The 20,523-nt window shown below is 41.6% G+C and overlaps 1 protein-coding gene across 6 annotated transcripts in view; it reads left to right on the forward strand.

Moving 5' to 3' along the window:
- Positions 1 to 1,007: 1,007 nt before the first annotated feature.
- Positions 1,008 to 20,523, forward strand: part of nbr1b (NBR1 autophagy cargo receptor b) — a 31,347-nt gene continuing 11,831 nt past the window's right edge. The window contains exons 1-18 of one of the 6 annotated variants that reach the window (XM_052049620.1): positions 1,008 to 1,258; positions 2,333 to 2,395; positions 2,842 to 2,860; positions 2,962 to 2,984; positions 3,063 to 3,212; positions 5,587 to 5,772; positions 6,422 to 6,499; positions 6,586 to 6,818; positions 8,407 to 8,532; positions 8,630 to 8,836; positions 10,081 to 10,240; positions 12,035 to 12,118; positions 13,422 to 13,607; positions 13,714 to 13,833; positions 15,838 to 15,913; positions 17,035 to 17,145; positions 18,715 to 18,885; positions 19,091 to 19,336. In XM_052049620.1, coding sequence (XP_051905580.1) covers positions 1,157 to 1,258; positions 2,333 to 2,395; positions 2,842 to 2,860; positions 2,962 to 2,984; positions 3,063 to 3,212; positions 5,587 to 5,772; positions 6,422 to 6,499; positions 6,586 to 6,818; positions 8,407 to 8,532; positions 8,630 to 8,836; positions 10,081 to 10,240; positions 12,035 to 12,118; positions 13,422 to 13,607; positions 13,714 to 13,833; positions 15,838 to 15,913; positions 17,035 to 17,145; positions 18,715 to 18,885; positions 19,091 to 19,336 — 2,341 coding nt within the window. In that variant the 5' untranslated portion in view covers positions 1,008 to 1,156. Of the gene's footprint in view, positions 1,259 to 2,332; positions 2,396 to 2,841; positions 2,861 to 2,961; positions 2,985 to 3,062; positions 3,213 to 5,586; positions 5,773 to 6,421; positions 6,500 to 6,585; positions 6,819 to 8,406; positions 8,533 to 8,629; positions 8,837 to 10,080; positions 10,241 to 12,034; positions 12,119 to 13,421; positions 13,608 to 13,713; positions 13,834 to 15,837; positions 15,914 to 17,034; positions 17,146 to 18,714; positions 18,886 to 19,090; positions 19,337 to 20,523 lie in introns of those variants that run through there. The other 5 variants (XM_052049621.1, XM_052049622.1, XM_052049623.1 and 2 more) reach the window with 5 other exon arrangements.

The following is a 20,523-nucleotide window of genomic DNA, read 5'->3' on the forward strand; positions in this document are numbered from 1 at the left end:
GTAATCCCATGGAATTTATGATAAACAGCTCAGAAGCACATTCCAGTCGCATTCATTCATTCATCTTCCGAACCGCTTGATCCTCACTAGGGTCGTGGGAGCTGTCTTCCCAGCTGTCTTCAGGCAGTAGGCGGGGGACACCCTGAATTGGTTGCCAGCCAATCTTAGGGCACAACCACAACAACAACCATGCATGCCCACACTCACACCTCGGGACAATTTAGAGCATAGGTGTCAAACTCAGGTCCTGGAGGGCCGCTGCCCTGCATGTTTTCCAAGTCTCCCTGTTGCAACACACCTGATTCAAATGATCAGATCATCAGCAAGCTCTGCACAAGCCTGACGTTGAACCTGTTCATTTGAATCAGGTGTGTTGCAACAGGGAGACTTGGAAAACATGCAGTCAGCGGCCCTCCAGGACCTGACTTTGACACCTATGATTTAGAGTGATCCATTCCGGTCTCAGTGTTGAATCAGAAAATTGCGTCATATAACACAACCAGTCAATTTATTGTGACAATTTTCAAGTTTGCCATTATTTGAGGATTTTTTTTGTTTGTTTTTAATCGATCTTTGCTATATACTGTATATATACTCCAAAGTTTTAATTTGTCTAAATTAAAACTTTCAGAAACATATTCACTTAACACTATTGTATGTTAACTATTGGGCTTGCACTTTGCAGTGTTGTTTATTTTGCACTATATTCGGTACTTCAAATAATTTCCAAGAATTTTATTGGGTTAAATTGGATCAACGATTTTGAAAAGGGTTTTCGTGAGTTGCAGTGCAGTTGTTCACCACGGTAACTTGAAGCAAAAACAAAAATTTTAAAGGATAATAATATCATTAAACAAACACCTTTCTGACAGTCTCTAACAAAACGGAGCGTTTTGTTTACAAATGTTTATTAAAATAAAAATACGACAAATAAAAATGTTCTTTTATTTTTCCTGGCATGAAACCAAAGCGGCGCTCGTTGTTCCGGCAAAAGGTGCAAAGTGGGCGTGCCCACGGTGCTGATGTAAACACAACATACGCCTCATCCTCTTCCTGGATCCATCTGGCGAGATTAACCCCAATCGCCCTTGTTTTGCCCGAGAAAACGCTCGTGGCCTTCAAACATATTATGTATTAATGCAGAAAGAGTGACACAATGGACTTCTGCATTAACGTCAAAGTAAATTTCAGGGGAAATTCCAGGAATTTCCTCCTGTCGGGATCCGAGACCAAGAGCTGGGACTCGATGGAGGCCATGGTAAGCTAACAGGACAATTGCCGGGCCGCACGCAGCAGGTATCAGCTCCTACATTTGTTTTCCCCGCAAATTGTCGCAAAACCTGCCGGAAGACATTGTTATGACCCAGAGGTGGTTTGAGTTATTGTTTGAGAAAACACAAACCCTGGCTTAAAAAAATAGCACCCGACCCTCCGTATTCATATTACATCGCAGGACATTTACCATAACTCTGTATTGAGAATGATTGCGAACGTGCAGTATCGTGAAATTCTTGTTCACGGACACGATGTTGACCAGCTCACCTCCACTAAATACTGGTAAATTTTTAGCACAATAGAGGAGAAACATTGTTTTGGATAACGTTACGACGACGTTTCTGTTGTAGCATTCCCAAAATAGTATTTAAACACGAGAGGAAGATGTTAAGGCCAATATTAGAATGTGAAAACAAATCCTTCTATCTACTTTTTAATTAAAAAAAGTACATGACCTGAACTAACGCCTACATTCATACAGACCTCAATTATAGCAGATACGCTTGGCGTCATCATGCTGACACCGACATGAAAACAAGGGCTCAGAACAGTCAATGCATAATAGAAAACAAACTCTTAATATGAATTTACTCAATAACTCACAGAAATCTACTCTGGCTACTCTCCAGACACAAAATATTCACCAGGATCATTCTGTTACAGTGCAGTTCTATACCATTTATGAACTCTAACCAAAATATTAAACATTCCCGTAGTGTTAAATTAAATTAATGCCAATGCAAATGACATTGGATCATTCTTATCGTGGTAAAGGCACTATTTATGAGAACTCATGTAGTGAATCTACTGTACTTGGTCTGTGTAAGTGTTTTTTTGTGATTTGTTTTTGCTGCTCTGCTCCTTAGTGCTTCATTTTCCACTGGGATCATAGAACGTTGTGACATTTCTCAGTCTTGATATGCTAGCCAGTTGTAATTCTGCCTTGGTTCTTGGACCTTGCTGTTTTGACATTGTGGAAATTCACTCTTCATAGCACGATTCAGAATATTATATATGGCTTCGTACTGACTGAAGTGTGCGCGTGTGTCTCTCACAGGTTAGGCGTTCCTTTAGCTTGTGCAGCCTTCAACTGACCTATTTCGACGAGGAGAACGAAGAGGTGAGAGATTTTCTCTGCCTTCAATGTCTTGAAGTAAAACGTGTCACTAATGTACATGAAGAAACTTCGAATGAGCTATTTACTGATACCTGTTTCCAGAAAATAGGATACTGCCACCATGTTAGCGACAGCATTGCACTGATTTGGGTGCTTTTTTTTTCAACAATTTATTTGGCCTCAAAAATGAGAGAATTGGACCAGGTCTTGACAAATATGTTTGTGTCATCATTCAACGTCACTCTGAAACAAACATGTGACCCAAAAAAACTGAGGGTTGAACAGGAAGGAAATGCAACCTGGCCTCTTCTTGTTTGTCGTTATTTTCACTAATTAAAACATATGAGCAAATAAAAGTTTCAGTTGCCCCTCGTTGAACCCTTGTGAACTATCATAACTTATTGACTGTGAATCTACCCAATTTACAAAAAAAACTTCCTTTCTGATAGGTTTCTATTAACAGCCAAGGTAAGAAATTATGACACCTCTACTGGAAAAAAAACATCCATATTCATACAAATGTGCACATTAGGTCCTATTTCAAACTATCCTTTCTGCTTCCTTTGCAGTAGAGTACGAAGAGGCACTCAAGGTATGTTTCACCGTTTGAACAAGTAATTCAAAATGTGCAAAGCAAATGTGAACTGTACTCTCGAATTTAAACTGACAGCTTTTTTTGAGACGGGTCAGGCCGCAGCCCCCATTTTCAGCCCCTCGTCCCCACGTCCTTGCAGACCTCAATTCTAATTCTCCACCACTGTCAGCCCAGAAATGTCATCATTTATTGAGACGCCCAATTGGACATACACGGAAGAAAACTGTAAGTGACTACTCTTGTACTATTGTTAATCTTAATCGACTCAAAACAATGACCGCCTAAGATAAGATAAGATAAGAAAACCTTTATTAGTCTCGCAATGGAGAAATTCCAGATTCACAGCAGCAAAGTTATGAAAGGAAGAAGTAGAACAACAAAAAAATAGGAGCTGCTGGAAAGGCAGCCACTCTCGCGGCGCCATTTTGAAGTCAAAAATAACAAAAATAACACAAGACAACACATAGGACAGAGACAGTCGTGCAATCTTCACCACTTTTCTGCTTACACTTTGTTGTCTGAAGCAGTTATAGATGAAAGAGGAGAGGATCAAAGTGTCCTTTCACCAGTGGATCAGAGACATCATGCTGAAAATGTGCACACGTCTGCTACAAGCAAAGTTTTGAAAGCAAACACAAAGCTGTAGCGTCCATTGACGAAAAGAGTTTAGTTCACTTCTCCTGTCCCACATAATCCGCTTCAAACTCCAAGCCGCGACTCCCAGCTCCAAATCCGCATCGGCACTCCGCGCCAACGCTCCTTTCTTCTCATCGTCGGCTCCTCAAGACCTCCATCCATCCAGCCGCAGACCGTTCAACAGCACCGATCTCTCCGCTGAACAAAGCGGGGCTGTGAAAAATGCTGCCCATTACAGGCGCAAGACACAAGCGCCCCGGGACTGTCCAGCAACGACAGTCAAATGGCGCCGACATTCCTCCAGTCAAAAACAGTGCTGGTATACCCATGCTGCCGAGAAGGCGCAACCACCAAGCACAGAGTCTCCTCCTTGATGAATGTCGTGGCCAAAAAATGCTGAAAAAGGTCCACATCAAGTCCACACGACGTAACAACAAACACAAAGTGACAAAAGAAACACAAGAACAACAAAAAAAGCAAGGCTCATGAGAGCACTTGCTGACGGCTGCCTACTCGGGCGCCATCTTGACTTAGACTGGAGGTGACTTAATTTTGTGCAACATGTTTACACTTTTGTACGTGTCTTCAAGAGCAGACTCGTGTTACTTGACCGGCTGGATGACTTGAGCATCAAAAGCGGAAACTGCTAAACCTATTTTTTGCGGCTACTTTGTATTTTATTGAATATTAACGATCATAGCAACAGAACATAACTGTATGATCGAGAAGAAGTGGCTTTTTCGGGTAGGGGGGAGTTCGTTTTTTTGGTCGTTGGAAAATCATGTCCCTTTATCAAAGGCAGTCGTCAAAATTGCTCACTAGTAAGAGCTGCTGTTGTAAATCAGCATAGAGGAAGTGTCAGAGCTGTTGTGGTTAAATTGTTGAATCTAAAATTCGTTGTGGCCCAGTAGTCCAGTGGTTAGCACGAATGAATGAATGAATGAATGAATGAATGAAATTTGTTGTTTGGATATGGTCGTCACTTTTTGTTTTCCTTACATAGATGCATCTGCATAGGAGAGGATGAGCCGTGGTGAGCAGAGAAGCTGTTTTATCAAGGATATGAGAAGAAAGAAATCTTGGAGCTTCAATTATTCTTTCATGAGAGGGAGGGCATGTAGAACCCTTGTAAAAAGAAAGAAAGCTATACTAACATTTTAAATGTAAACTGGCCTGTCTGTCACTGTTCCGCGTTATTGTTGTTTGAAATAAAGCACCTTTTTTTCACTTGGACTGGACAGCGTTGGATTTGAACACATTCCGTTGTAATTTGTTCGGACGTGTTTCACTGAGCGGCGAAGCTTTGCAGATGCGTGCGCAGCTTGCGACTGTTTTTTTTTTTCCATCAGCGTTCCTTCAAGGTCACTGACGTTTACAAAGATGTTCGCCCACCATTTGAATGGTCTCAAACAGTTTTCCTTTTCGTACAGAACTTTTGAACATGTTCAAAATTTGATGGAGACAAGAAAAACAGTTTGCAACCATTTCAACATGTAATGTCTGGCGAATATCTTTGCAGATGTTTTGCAACATTGAAGGAACCCCCACAAAAAAAAAACATTTGCTACGTGCGCACACACATGCAAACCTTCGCCGCTCAGTGCGATCCAGGCTTTCGGCGATTGAAAAATAAACCTGAGCATTCATTATTTTAGCCTGCACATTTCAAGAATTTTAAAGTATTTTTATATCTGATTCCAAAATCATGAACAACTTGAATGGCAAAAGGAGAGTACATATTTGCGTTTTGAAACAACTTTAAAATCTGTATTGCTGTTATATTCAAAGTAAATTTTATTTCGACCAGCATTTGGTGGAAATGGAACATATTTGAGAATTGTCAGCCGCAAGGACGCTGCGATAAGTGGCTGAGAATGTGGCGCAGCAAGTCGGACTTCCTTCCTTTTTTCCTGTGTTGCAGTTGAAAGCCAAAGGGACAAACATTTATGTTTGTGCTTCACAGAGTGCAGCAAGGCAGGGAAATCGACTGCACATGAATGTTTATGAGACCCGTGGTCAACCAGCAAGGATCTCCACTGGCAAGGCTGGCGCAGAGCCGAAGCGGGGCTTCAGACCCCCTCAACACTGTCCCACTCTTGCCCAGGTGGTCAGTCGCAAGGTTCAGGTGGCAGTGCCAGAACAGGGCATGGTAGGAACCCACTTCCAAAGCATTTTTGCTTTTTCCACTCATTTTAGACATTTCTTATGTTTTGTACAGTTTACGACAGTCTTCAGTTTTAAGTTTGGAAACTGACTAGTAGACTGACTACCTTCCCACTTCAGAAAAAGTATATTCTTATCCAGCTGTGGAAGGTTCATGTCTGAATACTGTTTTCATATCCCGGACAAAGGTATAATTTTGTTTACCTATTGGTTATTTTGAGTATTGTATAATTTGTATTGTCATAAACAGTTTTCAAACCTGCTATTCACATCAGAAAAGTATGATGCTGAAATGTAAGGTCAAATAGTAGGCGTGTGGAGGGGGTGAGTGTGTCTAAGACATCTTGTGTTATGGATATGGACTGGGGTTTTTCAAGACAAAGGAATTGGATCAACAACAATATCAAATCATTCACACAATGGTCCAGTTACATTAAAAAAAGGCAACAGCACTTTCCTGAGTCCATCTTCATTGTGATTTGGCAAGACAAGTCCCTGATTTCATTTTGAATGTTTACTTATTTATTTGTGGTTCTTTGGTTTCCCTTTGCTGGTCAAAAATGACTTGAATCGACTCCGCTTATGGCAAGTGAAATTCCATTTATTATTGTTTATTCCTTTATATGAATTAACAGGTGATCATGAAAGAAGTGAAAGGGACAAAAGAAGAAGATAAGACTCCCCCAGCTTGGTTCACCTCTTACATGGAGAAAGTAAGCTTTACTGGTAACAAGCACAAGTTTGGCTACGTGTGCCACAGTTGAATTCTTTTTCTCCCCATCTCCTTCTATACCACCAGTTCAAGGATCAGGTGGTCCGTGAGGCTGTGGAGAAAATTTGCCGGGAGTTTTCTGGACAGTGCTGCATCCACAAGCCCCTGAGTGGGGTAGGGGGAAGTAGAGGGGATGCAATTGCCGGAGCTTCCGTGGTGCCTGAGGTTTCTTCTTCTGCCCTGCCCGGAGCTCCGTCCTCTTCCACTCTTCCCTGCTCCTCCTGCCGGGGACAGACCACAGGGGGAGGCTACCAATGCAGGTACTGTGGGTGTTGTCAACTCTAAACCGACTTTACTTTTATCCAAAGGCTTGTCTGTTAATGTCGGGTGCTTGGTCATCATTTAGTTTTGCCTCATTTGGGAGCCTGTTGCAACATATTACCGTAATTTCCGGACTATAAGGTGCTACTTTTATCACACACTTTCAACCTTGCGGTTTATTGAATCATGCGGCCTATTTAGATTTTTCCACTGATCGCCAGGCAGTGCTCGAGCAGAAAAGGAAACAGTGAGACGCTATCATGTGTCACAATGAAAACAAATGGCCATGAGAGGGCGGACTTCACGTGTGTTTTCAGCTGGACTGTTGTTTATTGTTTGGGTTGTTTATTGCAATTCATAACTTGTGTGGCTGCGTCTATGACAGACTTGATCAAACACAAAATTATTTTTATGAAGGCTTCATTCACCGACTGAACATCAACATTGACTGAGGTATGTCAAATGGGACAAACGAATATATAATAAAAAATATACAAAAATAGACAACAGTAGTGGCTTGTGAGCCGGAATGGTGTATGTGCCCGAAACACGTGGAAAACAACAAATCTCCCTTGCTTCACGGCTGTTCACAGGACCCACTGTTCAAACTCCCAAACAATGATATTTTACTCAGTTGGGTTACAATGGCGATTGCAGATCCATCAGGTCTGAATAAGCAAGTGGTTGAAGACCACTGCCATAGGAATCATTTTCAACCTAAATACCTCAGACAACCATACTTTAATTTTATTACTATAATACAAAAATAGATTTTACACAGAGATTACATTTTAATTTAATGACATTTTGACATCATGACTTTTCAAGTAATGGACAAATTATACTTGCACAGTCATAATGAACATAGTTTGCTTCAAAACCTGTCCAGGACTTGTTTAATTATTTATTCAACCTAAATTATGCAGCATATAAAGTTGATTTAAAAAAAATTTAACATCATTACATTAATTAAGCCAATGGCCCTTACCTCGATGTCTTTTCACACAAAAGTCAATTCCTTACCACTCATGTGAGTGACATAAGGAGGATGAGTCTGTCAATCACAGCATACTTGTTTGCGGAGGCTTGCAGTGATAAAAAATAAAACAGTTCATTCTCCACCTGAAAATAAGCTCTAAACCTATTCTTCATTTTTATCCAGTAGGTCCGACCCTCATTCAGACATCCAGACACAACTCAAAGAAACTGTCATTATGGTTTCTACTTTTACTAATTTGGGTTTTGCATCACGTAATGGCGAGAACTGGTTTATCCTTTGTGTTTGTAGTTTATATGGCCCAAAGGAAATATAAGTGAGAGCATCTGGTTCAGACAGCTTGTTTTTTGGCACAGTGATTCTCATATGTTGTAATGCATTCTTTAAATAATGTGCGCATAGATATTTACTATGTCTATCAAACCATATGCATTGTTATTCATGATTACCGGTACTCTTTTTACAATTATTACTTGCTGCTTGACTCAGTGTCTTCATGATTTATTAAGTTCTAGCTAATCTTTCTCCCTTCCTTTTTCTATCTTTGCACTCTCTCTATTTTGTATGATACTTTTTTTTTCTCCCAACAGCGTGTGTACATCCTGTACTCTGTGTGAGCCTTGCAGTTTCTCTCATGATCCTAGTCACAATTTGGTGAGGGCCAGAACTCCACTCTCAATACCAGAGCATGGATCGCCTGCCCCGGACCATAGCAGGTACCAAAAAAAAAGACCCGGGGAGTTTTCTGTAACATTTCAAGTTTAGATGAATGGTCCATATCTGTTTACCATCACTTATGACTACTGCGTTCAGGTTCTACAGGCGAGGTGACCGAAGCTTCCGGAAGGCTGAGAAACAGCGTCTAAAAGCAGAAAAGCGCCTTTTGAAGGCTGAAGTCAAAGAGATTCGGAAACAGTTAAGGATGGAGAGGCGCGGCATCCAATGGAGCTCCTCCCAGAGAGATGGAAGTTCGTCTCCTGTACTTCTTCAGCCTCGAGCCACTCAGCACAACAGCCCTGAGTAGGTTGCTGTCGATGTGTACCAAATCACCGCATTGTCGAAAAGGTCACATTTGCAATTTGCATCACATGTTACGAACGACCCAGGTGATCATAAATTATTGGCGAAAATTAATATGAACAACTGTTTATTCATTTGGAGAAGGGCTAGTTGATCTGAAATCTCACAATGTCTTGAACAAAATTCCATTTTCGGAAACACAGTATATATGACAATGACGTTATTCAAAGCAAGTTTTGCGTTTTGTTTTGGTTTTTTTTTTTCTTTTCTGGGATTTTTTATTTTTCCTCAAACCAAACAAACTTTAAAAGCTTTATTCAGGCAATATTTCCGTACACATTAGCTTGTCTACTTCTACAGAAGTAATAGAAATCTCTTTTTCTTTTTCTTTTTCATGAAAATGTTCCTTTCATCAAAGCATGTAGACTACTGTATCTACACACAATCCTTTTTAATTTAGAATTTCAAAAATTTTAACAGAATAACGTGTCATCAGTCTGCATGCCTCTGGTGATGCACGTGTTTGTTGCCAGCACTCCCATGGTCTTTTCTCTTGTAGAGTTGGACAGGTAATGCAAGGTGACTTGGAAGTACATAGCATGCGTCATACGTTTCCAGCGTGTTGATAGATCACAGCTTCTGCAAAATGTAAATGGACATGTCTTTCAGTGTGATAGATTCTGTCATTGGCTTCCACCGGACATCTTGTAAGACGGGAAAAAATGGTTCCATTGATATTGTTCTTTGCTGGAATTAAACTCACCTGTCACTTTTAGAAAAATAGTCCCTAGAGGTGTCAGGAAATATGCCAACATTGACTGCTTTTGCGAAATTGTTCCTCTCCGTTCGCAGGCATGCCTTTCGTGGAAAAAGTGCACCTCTCTGGGGAAGTGCTTGGAACTACGAAAGAAGCAAAAAAACATTTTTTTTCCAAAAATTGTTGCAACAAATCAATTTCAATTAATAAACACAATGACTCATCCAGCTATGAATGGGAGTAGCACATTTATACGTCCATATGTTTAATCGAGCACTAACAGGGTACTTACTGCAACTTTATGCAAATTGTGGATACCACATATTAGATTTATGGACTGAGTAATGTAAATCTAAGTGCACATAAAAAAATAAATATATATATATATAGAGAGAGAGAGAGAGGGAGAGACGCAAACTGATTAAACCACCAGTTCGCCTGACTAAAAGACATGCAAACTCTGAAGTATTATTTCATTTGTGTTAAGGCGACCAAAGCGCCCCTGCCCTCTTATGGTTCCAACCATGACAGCGACATTTCTAGATGAGAACCTTCCTGATGGGACTCGTCTACGTCCTGGAACCAAGTTCATCAAGTACTGGAAGATGAGGAACACAGGAACAATGAGTTGGAGCTCTGATACTAAGGTACCATTGAATTATATTCCTGTTGGGTGTGCACATGATCTTTTGGATTTGTTTTATATATCATTCATCTCTTTAGGGGTAGAAGTGGCAGTAATAGTGCAACAAGTGTATTATCATGGATACATTTTATTCTCCAGTGCCCTGATCCCAGCCCTGAGAGCTGGTCCCAGTCCTTCATTAAAGGGAGGATAGTATCAAGAAAAGGTATCTGGTGTAAAAACGTTGCCCATAAAGTTACTCGAGTGACTGGACACGTCAAACCGGAATGGGAGGAGATTAGACTTGAGGGGCGGGGCAAGTTTTCAATTTTACTGAGGACAAAATGAAATTTCAACTCCAAGTAGATGTTAGTGGGATGCCAATCCCCCCAATACTCGCTCCTCAGATATTGCTCCTGTCCTGCATTTCTGCATGTACATGACTTGGTTCTGTATGTGGTGTAAGGCATGCAACAGATTATATTAGCGCTGAACAACCGTAATCACGATTTGATAAGACGCTATTTCTACGTGCAACATAGGCGAAGTGGGATGGACGAGACGGGGTGAGCATGGAGAGATGTCATCGCTGTAAATAAAGCATTCCCCGTGGTTGAGGGTGCACGTAATTTTTCACGAGTTTGCTGTTTCCTGAGACCATGAAGAATATCCAACATGCGAGGTTAAAACAAATGAATAAAAACAAATACATAAATACACCATGCTGCCGTACTGTGGGAGTGGAGAACCGTGTGTGTGGCTGATAAATACGAGTCTCTGTGCTGAAAGAGAAACCACAGCAGTCTGATGTGTGCCGCTCATATAAAATAAAATCACAGTGGTGACTTAGATTCACAAGTCTGTGGTGTTTGCACGTGGGTGCTACCAAACGGTGATGTAAAATAACACATCTTGCAGTCAAATGATTTGAAAATGGAAGCGCTCTGCTAAATTGTCATCTATTTTGAGGATAAATAGTATGTGGCCAGATAGTGCCTTGTTTGGTTTCATGAATGAACATGAAGACAGATGAAATGATTATTGATCGTCATTTATGAAGTACCGTAATATTTTTTTTAATTTCCTGAAGGAATCGTTCTCTGCTTTCTTAAGAAAATCACATCCGACCCTAAAGACCTTAGTAGTTGAGGTCAATGTCTGAATCTGTATTTTCCTTTACTATGCTAAGCGACAATCGTCAAAAAGGAAGACCTATATTCAATGACATCTGAATTCAATCCATTCATTCATTCATTCATTCATTCATTCATTCATTCATTCATCTTCCGAACCGCTTGATCCTCACTAGGGTCGCGGGGGGTGCTGGAGCCTATCCCAGCTGTCTTCGGGCGGTAGGCGGGGGACACCCTGAATCGGTTGCCAGCCAATCACAGGGCACACAGAGACGAACAACCATCCACGCTCACACTCACACCTAGGGACAATTTAGAGTGTTCAATCAGCCTGCCACGCATGTTTTTGGAATGTGGGAAGAAACCGGAGCACCCGGAGAAAACCCACGCAGGCCCGGGGAGAACATGCAAACTCCACACAGGAAGGCCGGAGCTGGAATCGAACCCGGTACCCCTGCACTGTGAAGCCGACATGCTAAACACTGGACTACCGGGCCGCCCGTGAATTCAATCCAAGATGCATAAATTAGCTGGAATATAAGGTCATTTCTTGTATGTACAAAATGATTTTTTTGGGAGGGCGATTAACAATTTGCAATCATTTTCTGTTAATTCCCATTGAGTAATTGGAAGTACAAAACAGTATCTGCAGTGTTTCAGTTGATATTATTTGCTTCCTGCAGCTGAAGTTCATGTGGGGAAACCTGGCAGTGGGATCCGGGGATCGTTGGAGAGAAGTATCTGTTCCTTTCGTCCAGCCTGGACAGGTGAGAACCTCGGGGTTCATTTTTTCATGTATACTTCCATTCTGTAATCAGTAAGAACTCAATCTGGAGAATTCTTCACCAAGGCCTGATTCATGATTTCCTTTGAAGCAATGAACTCGCTAGGGGTGTTCACACGGCACACATTTGCTCCGGCGCTACACCAATGTATTTTGTTGCGATATATTATACTCCGGAGCAAATTTTGTGCAGCGGTCACTCGTACAAAGCCGCTTAGCGTGTCAGCACCATCGCAGCGTCAGTGCAGCTCCACTTGCGGTCACAAGGCAGTTTCTGCAGCGGAGCAAAACGACAGAAAACAAATGAGGTGTCGTGTTGGTTATTTTTAAAACTTTTACACAACTCGAGCAACTACTGTACCGGCACGTCCTTCTCGGTCTCCGTACATTGGGCTTGAGAGTGACCGCCCCCGAAGACGTAAATCAACGATGACTTCAATGACACTCAGAAAAGCAAACATGTAATGCACCAAACAGAAAATCAAGAGAGGAAATCACAAAATATGGGGGCCGGGGGTTGTCAACACACAACAACTCCGAGACAGTCCACTCCCCTACGAAAGGAAAGATGAGGTTTGGGGACTATTCTCCAAGAGGTGCTTTCTACTGTTACCAGCCATGTCTTGTGTCATTATTAAACAAACACATGACGGAGGTCCGACAGAGCACGAAAGCAACGCATTCTCGCCGTACGTAATCAACTCTTCTCAAGCATTTGCTCCGGAGCAAATTGGAGAGTTCACATGTGCAAATTCACATCAGTGCTGCTCCGCAAACAAGCATTTGCTCTGGAGCAAATTTTTAAACCACCACCCTGAGGTGGATCAAATTTGCTCCGGTAGCTGTTTTCCGGGGCAACCCCGGAGCAAATTTGCACGTGTGACCGCGCCACTGGTGCAGCGCCGGCGTAGCACCGGAGCAAATGTTGCTGTGTGAACACCCCTTCTTATTGTGTGCTGCTAACCTCTTTGAACTCAATTTGTTTTTCCACCACCTTGCTTTATATCTGTAAGTACTCAACACGATATAAAGTGCTCTATATGGAGCAAAAACAATTGACCCATACTTACAATTTTCTTCGCATATATTGTTTTAAAGTTATTTATTACTATTTTAATAATGCCACGAGCTACTGTTTGACGGCGATGATAGGTCAAAATTCCCTAAGAAACATTGCACCTCTTTGCGATACGGATGTTGTATGTGCCATGATCCAGCTTGAAGCAAATTCCCCCCGCCCCCATATATTGTGCAGATCTACTACACCTTGCTTTCGGTATGTCCAGGTTGGTATTGTGAGTGTAGCGTTATGTGCGCCGTCTGTGGAGGGTTCCTACACCTCCCACTGGCGTCTTGCCCATGCTGGAGAGCAATTTGGACCCAGGGTTTGGTGCAGCATTGTGGTTGACAATCTGGCCCCAGCCCCTATGATGGCCGACGGGATACTTGTTTCTCCGTGTGTCACACCACAGGTACGAAAGTGTAAAGAATCACTTGCATGTGAGTGAAATACATACTTCATGATGTGAACGTATTGTACCAGTGTTCGTAAAGTAATACTGCGCCAATGCCCTGCAGGGTAAAAACCCAGTGCAAAAGGATGGAAAAGCATGTGCAGCCTCTCGAAAGCAGCCTCCTCTTTTAGTAGACAGTGGGGAAGAATACTACATCCCCTCCGTGGACCTACTCACTGCGCAGGTAATGATCAATAGTGATTAAGAATGACACTCAACTTTTATTTCTTAGGATGTGCACCTTCCTACTTATAAAAAAAATATCAAAACCTGCTTCTTTTTCTGAAACTATCTGTGGAACGAACTGAGAATGTCTCGTAATGTTTAACCATTTCAGAGACAGCGCTGACTACAGTGGACAGCTTACCATGTTATCAGGTTACAGGATGCATGAAAGGGTTAAAGCTGCAACTCGTACATATCAGTTATGTAATTCCTTGAGTTGTCCAGACATTGTTCCCACCACAGTTATTTTGGGACAATGACAAATTGTCTCCGATAATATAGGCCAGGGGTGCCCAACCTTCTTTGACCCAAGAACTACTTTTCAAGAAACCAACCTCCCAAGATCAACCAGTTCAGTGTCGAAATCGCAACCTGTGATCGAACCTGCAATAACTAACTTCACAACACTTTTTTGTTGTTGTCATACAATTACGAGACATCACATCACTCTCTGCTCCTATCTAATGCAAATGTAAGCTTATGTTAAATTATTAATTATTTTCATTTTATATTTGAGCATTATTTATTATTATTATTATTATTATTATTATTATTACTTTTATGTTATAGTTACCTAAATTATATTCTGTTTAATAATTGTTGAAACATTCTTGCGTCTGTTGCTTGCGTCTGATTGGCTAAGGAGAAGCAGGAAGTGTTTTTCGTTACAGGAAAGGAGGTGTGTTCTCATTCATCCGTGCTGCGTTGCAGACGTTTTTTACCCCCGTTTTAATAAACTGCATTAAAGGATTCAATTTCTCCTTTTGTCATTCGTAAAGTAGAGCTATCCACTGAAAAAAAACGAACCCCTCAACTTACACATACAATCAACACTAGCTGGCATGCCACGCATACACGCGCACATATGCATGACAGTCTGCATGGTGAGGAAAAGCCACAACTGGCCCTAATGTTAACAAAATAGTAAAAATTAACTAGATACAAAATAGGTAAATCTCTGAGTGTGAAAAAAAGTAGAACTTTGTTTACCTTAGTGGGAAACCTGACACCGGGTTGTGGGTGCAGAGAGACACTTTTGTAGCGCATAAAGCCAGTTTTGCAGGAAGATATCCTATCGTAGCTGCTGTGTTGGCTCTGCGGACCATGGCTCGCGCCGTAAATGAGACTACAAAAAGAAAAAAGAGAATGCATACTCGAACGTCTGAACTGTATTCTGGGTTAATAAGAGGCACTTTCAATGGTGGCATGGGCCTGCGGACTCCCATTTAACAAGACTTTCATTGTGGTTGATGAGTCCAGCACACAGCTACACACAAATCTAAGTTGATGTGTGGAAAACCTCACATTTGAACAGTCGTGTATCAATTTATCCGATCCACTGTCCCCTCCTCACATTTCAGCAGCCATTTTATTTTGTCTTCTGAAGGGGAAATCCATTCCAACTTTAGACTATAGGCTGTCATATACAGTATAGTGCTTTCACAACACCTACATCTCAGTTTTAAAACATACTGATGACCCCAAACACTGCCTGGCTGAGGAAGTTGAAAGTAATGTATGCCTCCAGGCCTGAACCCAATTGAGCACCTGTTGGTCAACCTCAAGCAGAGAACAGTACAACACATAGTATCAAACATACAGCCGTCTATACATGTATCAGACGAATAGAAAAGGATTCCAATAACAACACATGCTGCTCTGTTTAATTCCATGCCAAACAGGATTGATTTAGTGATAGGTAACATTTCTTTTTACTTGTAAAAGCTTTGATGACATTATATACCTCATTTGGAGTTTATCTCAGTGGAAGGAATTGTTTGAATATCTTTCTTTTTCTCATGACTGTTTACAGGTCAGGATCAGATTTTATAAGCACATCTTTGCGTCAAACAATAGAAAGCAACAACAGATTACAGTATTACAAAGGAAAAGAGCCGAATGATGTTCGCATTATTCAACATAAAGATTCTACTTTTGCATCTAATTGCTTTGCATCCCTCAGGATCTTCTGTCTTTTGAGTTGCTGGACATCAACATTGTTCAAGAGTTGGAGAGTGTCCCAAATAACACCCCAGCTGGTAAGAAGAGTTGGAATCCATGTGTGTTGTTGGATCTTCAATATTACTTGTTTGTTTAGGCCAGGGGTCGGCAACCCAAAATGTTGAGAGGGCCATATTGGACCCAAAAAAAACAAATATATCTGGAGCCGCAAAAAATTAAAAGCCTTATCATGAACTCAACACATGCTGCATGTATCTGTATTTGCGATATTAGCCTACTGTCAAGTCAAGTCTAACTTTATTGTCAAATGTGCTGTATGTGCAACATAGAGCACAGATGAAATTTCTTCCCTGTCAACCAGACAACAGGACAACAAGAGGAGCCGCTGCGGGTGCCCGCGCCGCCATCAACATGACTAAGTTGGCTATAAATACACAAACATTAATAATTAAATGTTGTACCCCCTCCAGTTCATCCTGCAGAGCCTCGTGCCCGAACGTTTTTGACGGAAGATCTACTTTTCAATCAACCAACCTCCCGCGATCGCCCCGTTAACGCACATGCGTGCATACGCACACGCTTACACACGTATGCCGCAATGAGCAACAGCCATAACGGCCGCTAAGATGAACGAAGCACGGGATGCACCTTCGCAGCGTTCTATCGTAGCTCACATGTGCCGTTTAAAAATGCTTCTTTCGGCCGCTCAGATTCCCATTCTTTGCAAGTAAACTCGATGAATTGTACAAGAAAGGCTGTTTCATTTATTCTTTTATTTATTTATTAACAACAGCCTCCTGACTGACATCCCGCCCTGCAAATAGAAATGTGTGTCGCAGGTTATTACGCAAGTCCTCATTGACTAAATGTTGAAATGTAATATTTATTCGACATATTTTTTACAGCATTGGAAAATGTTTGTGTCACATTTGTCCTCTTATAGAAACGATAATGAAATTTAAAAACATATATACCTATATCCCTCCCCCATCTTTTTCCATTTTCAAAAATTTTTGAAAAAGCTCCAGGAGCCACTAGGAGGGCTCTAAAGAGCCGCATTCAGCTCTTGAGCCGCGGGTTGCCGACCCCCGGTTTAGGCAAATAAGCTAACTTTACAGCGATGTGGTATTTAAGCAAAAAACTTAACCTGACCTGATTGATCAGATGATCAACCTCCTTCCTTCTCTCTTGCATGCAGACATGACTCCCTGCATCTCCCCTCTTCCTCAAGATAGCCACCTACAGGACAAAAGTAGCCCTTCTTTGGGGCTGATTCAAGAAGAGAATGAAATCATCAATAGTATCATGGGTAACTCGAAATAATCTAGTGGTATAACGTGCAGAATGTGGCTTGGCATTGTCTTGCCTCAAAATACAGGAGCATCCCTGAAAAGGACATTGCTTGTATGGTACGTTGCTGCAAAATTAGCCCTGAAGAAGAATCGGAATGTTCCGCACAATATACTCCTCCGTAACAGAGTGCCTCAGCTTGTGCATGCCTTTATGTACCTTTCAGCATTAATTGTTAAAGGTACCAATGTCATAGGCACTGACATGCCACCATACTTAAAAGATGCTGCCTTTACAACTTTGTGCTTATAACATTCCAGATGATCCTTTTCCTCCTCGGCCCCGAGGATATGATGATGGTAATTTCTGAACAACATTTTGAAATGCGTACACTTTTCCTCCTTGCATCAGTCCGTCTTATTTGATGCAAGGAAGAAGCTGATGGCATTTCTGGGTGTTGTTGATACATGGCTTTCTCTTTGTATGATCGTTTTATCTTGCATTTGTAGATGTACTGATGAATATGTTAACTGACAGTGGTTTTCTGAAATTTTTTTCAGATTCCTCCAGATTCTCTGAGCGTTTAGATGATATTTGGATAATGAAATCTCGAAATTCCTTCTAATTGTACATTGAGATATGTTGTTCTGAAACTGTTGGATTTAAGCAGTTCACAAAGCAGTAAACCTTGCCCCATCCTTGCTTGTACAACAACTGACCCTTTTGGGGATGCTCCTTTTATATCCAGTCATGTCACCTCCCTGTTTCTCGTGAACCTGATCACCTGTGGAATGTTCCAAACAGTTTTCTTTTAGCATTTCTCAACTTTCCCTCTTTGTAGTGTATTTTGTTGTCCATGTCCCATCTTTTTTGGAACATATTGCAAGCATCAAATTTAACATAATATTTTGAAACCTGTCTTTGTAGTGTATTCAATTAAATGTGGGTTGACAATAATTATCAAATCATTATTTTATTTTTAATTGCATTTTAGACAACGTCCCAACTCGATTGGAATTGGGGTTTGTGTAAAAAACGGTAATACCGGCAGATGTGCTCAAACAAGTCAGGGGTAAAGCTGGAATTTTATTGTTGTTGTATATGCGTGATCAGTGATGATATGCGCTCTGTCCGTGCAGTCACCAAAAAATGAGTAGCACACGGTCGACCACGGGTGGGTTTGTGTGCCTCTCGCTTGCGTCGACCTCACACTGCAGAGGTACCGGGTTCAGTTCCAGCTCTGGCCTCCCTGTGTGGAGTTTGCATGTTCTCCCCGGGCCTGCGTGGGTTTTCTCTGAGTACTCCGGTTTCCTCCCACATTCCATGCATGGCAGGGTGATTGGACACTCTAAATTGTCCCTAGGTGTGAGTTTGAGCACGGAATGAGGTTCATCTCTGTGTGCCCTGCGATTTGCTGGCAACCGGTTCAAGGTGTCCTCCGCCTACTGCCCGAAGACAGCTGGGATAGGCACCAGCATGCCCCGCGACCCTTGTGAGGAAAAGCGGATCGTAAAATGAATGAATGAATCAATGTAAACTGTCATGAGAGTTACCTGTGAGTAATCTGTAATTCTACATGTACCCTCAGATGTATCTCATGGTGTGAGTTCTGGTGCTGAGGATAGTGGCGTACCAGCACAAGAGGAGGGCGAGGAGGATATCAGTGGTACTCAGTTTGTCTGTGAAACTGTGATTCGCTCATTGACCTTGGAGGAGGCCCCTGACCACATGCCGATGAGAGCATCCTGCTCCGGAGCAGGTAAACAAACATGACTGTATCAGGATGGAAAATTGGCTATTTGAATGTACAGTGTTACTATCCTGTTGGTTTTAGTTTCTGTCAGTGTTAAAAAAAAAATCTCTTCTTGTATGCTGTATTATTCATGCAAAGAAATTGTTGCACTACAAGAAAACTGAGCTGAACTTGTGCTCATCAGTCTGGGTGATATTTTACTTGCTCACAGTGGTGCGTCCGGCAGCTCAGATTGGCTCCTGTATGAAAAGTAAAGCTGTGAAACCTGAGGAAATCTTGGATGGTTGCCACAATCCCTTGAAACCACCAGCTATTCTGAAGTCTTCCTTACCAGCACCTGCGAAAGGCTCCATATCAGCTTCTCTTTCAATGGTCCCAGCTCAGGTGGCTGGCCCCAGCTCAGTACCAATAACGGTACCCTTGATGCCCTCCACACGACAGGAGTCCACCACCATTGGTGAGTGGTTGAGTAAACTTGCATTGCGTTTATGGTGATGGATAAAAATTAGAGCTGTCAAACGATTAAAATATTAAATCTAATTAAAAATGCAACTGTCATAATTAACTCAAATGAACAAAAAAAATTATCGTGATCACTCACGCATTTTTTATCGTTTCTGAATTTCCTTTTATATTTTTTTGTCCTATTTTTCCCCATTTTAATTCTCTCATCAACTTGGAATCATGAATGTGCAAAATGCAAATATTTACTGAAATAATTTCGATTTTCAATTGTACGTGAACATTTTTCACTTGGAGCAGTTATTCACACAATCTCTCACACAATATTACTGTATATCAAAAACAGTGAAAAAAATATTTTGTCACACAACAGCTGCTTTAACAGCTCTTTTTATGGAATCAAAACACCAATATAACATTATAAAGTGCACATCTAAAGTAAACTAGTACTCGGCCTGTAGTGGATTTAAACCATGGTTGCATACTTCGTTTTTCTCAAGTTTGCTTTGAAAACAGCTGTCAGGCTATGTTGATTGTGTTGGTCCTTCTTGCGCTACCACGTGTATCAGCGCACAGTCGATGTCAGACGAACACAGAGAAGCTCCACCCACTTTATTTATATGGACACAAAACACCGTAACCTTCCACACAAAACAGTTCCAAACAAGTCACAATCACGTCAGTGGCATACATTGAACTCAACAGAATGCCCGCTCTTTATTCACCAGAGGCTCATCAACCTAGTGTCTTATTTCTCTCCCGAAATAGTGTCTTCTCCCGCTTGGTGTACCTTAGCCTTCTCCGCTACGTACAATCTCTGTAGACAGCTTGTAATAGAGGCTCTCGCTGGCAATCCGTAGTGGAGTCGTGAGAAGCAATGCGAATGATTTCAGCTTGAGTCGAGCTGTGGACAATGTTGACAGGCTTGCATGCAGTAGCCATACATTTAGCTGTGGCTTCAGCAAATTTGTTCTTCGTCGAGGGGGCGCAGTACTGGCGTCAGCTGTGTGCTTGGCCATTAGGTGGTACAGTGCACTCCGCTTAATAGAACACCATTGGGCCGAAGCGCTTCTGTTCTACTAAGCGGGGTTTCTATTAACCGGAGACACTTTATTAGGTACACCTTCAGACACGTCGACGACCAAGTTATGCACGCTGACGAGTTAGAAGAGATATTTCGAC

This window comes from Hippocampus zosterae, chromosome 17 (genome assembly GCF_025434085.1).
Source record: "Hippocampus zosterae strain Florida chromosome 17, ASM2543408v3, whole genome shotgun sequence".
Lineage (NCBI taxonomy): Eukaryota > Metazoa > Chordata > Actinopteri > Syngnathiformes > Syngnathidae > Hippocampus > Hippocampus zosterae.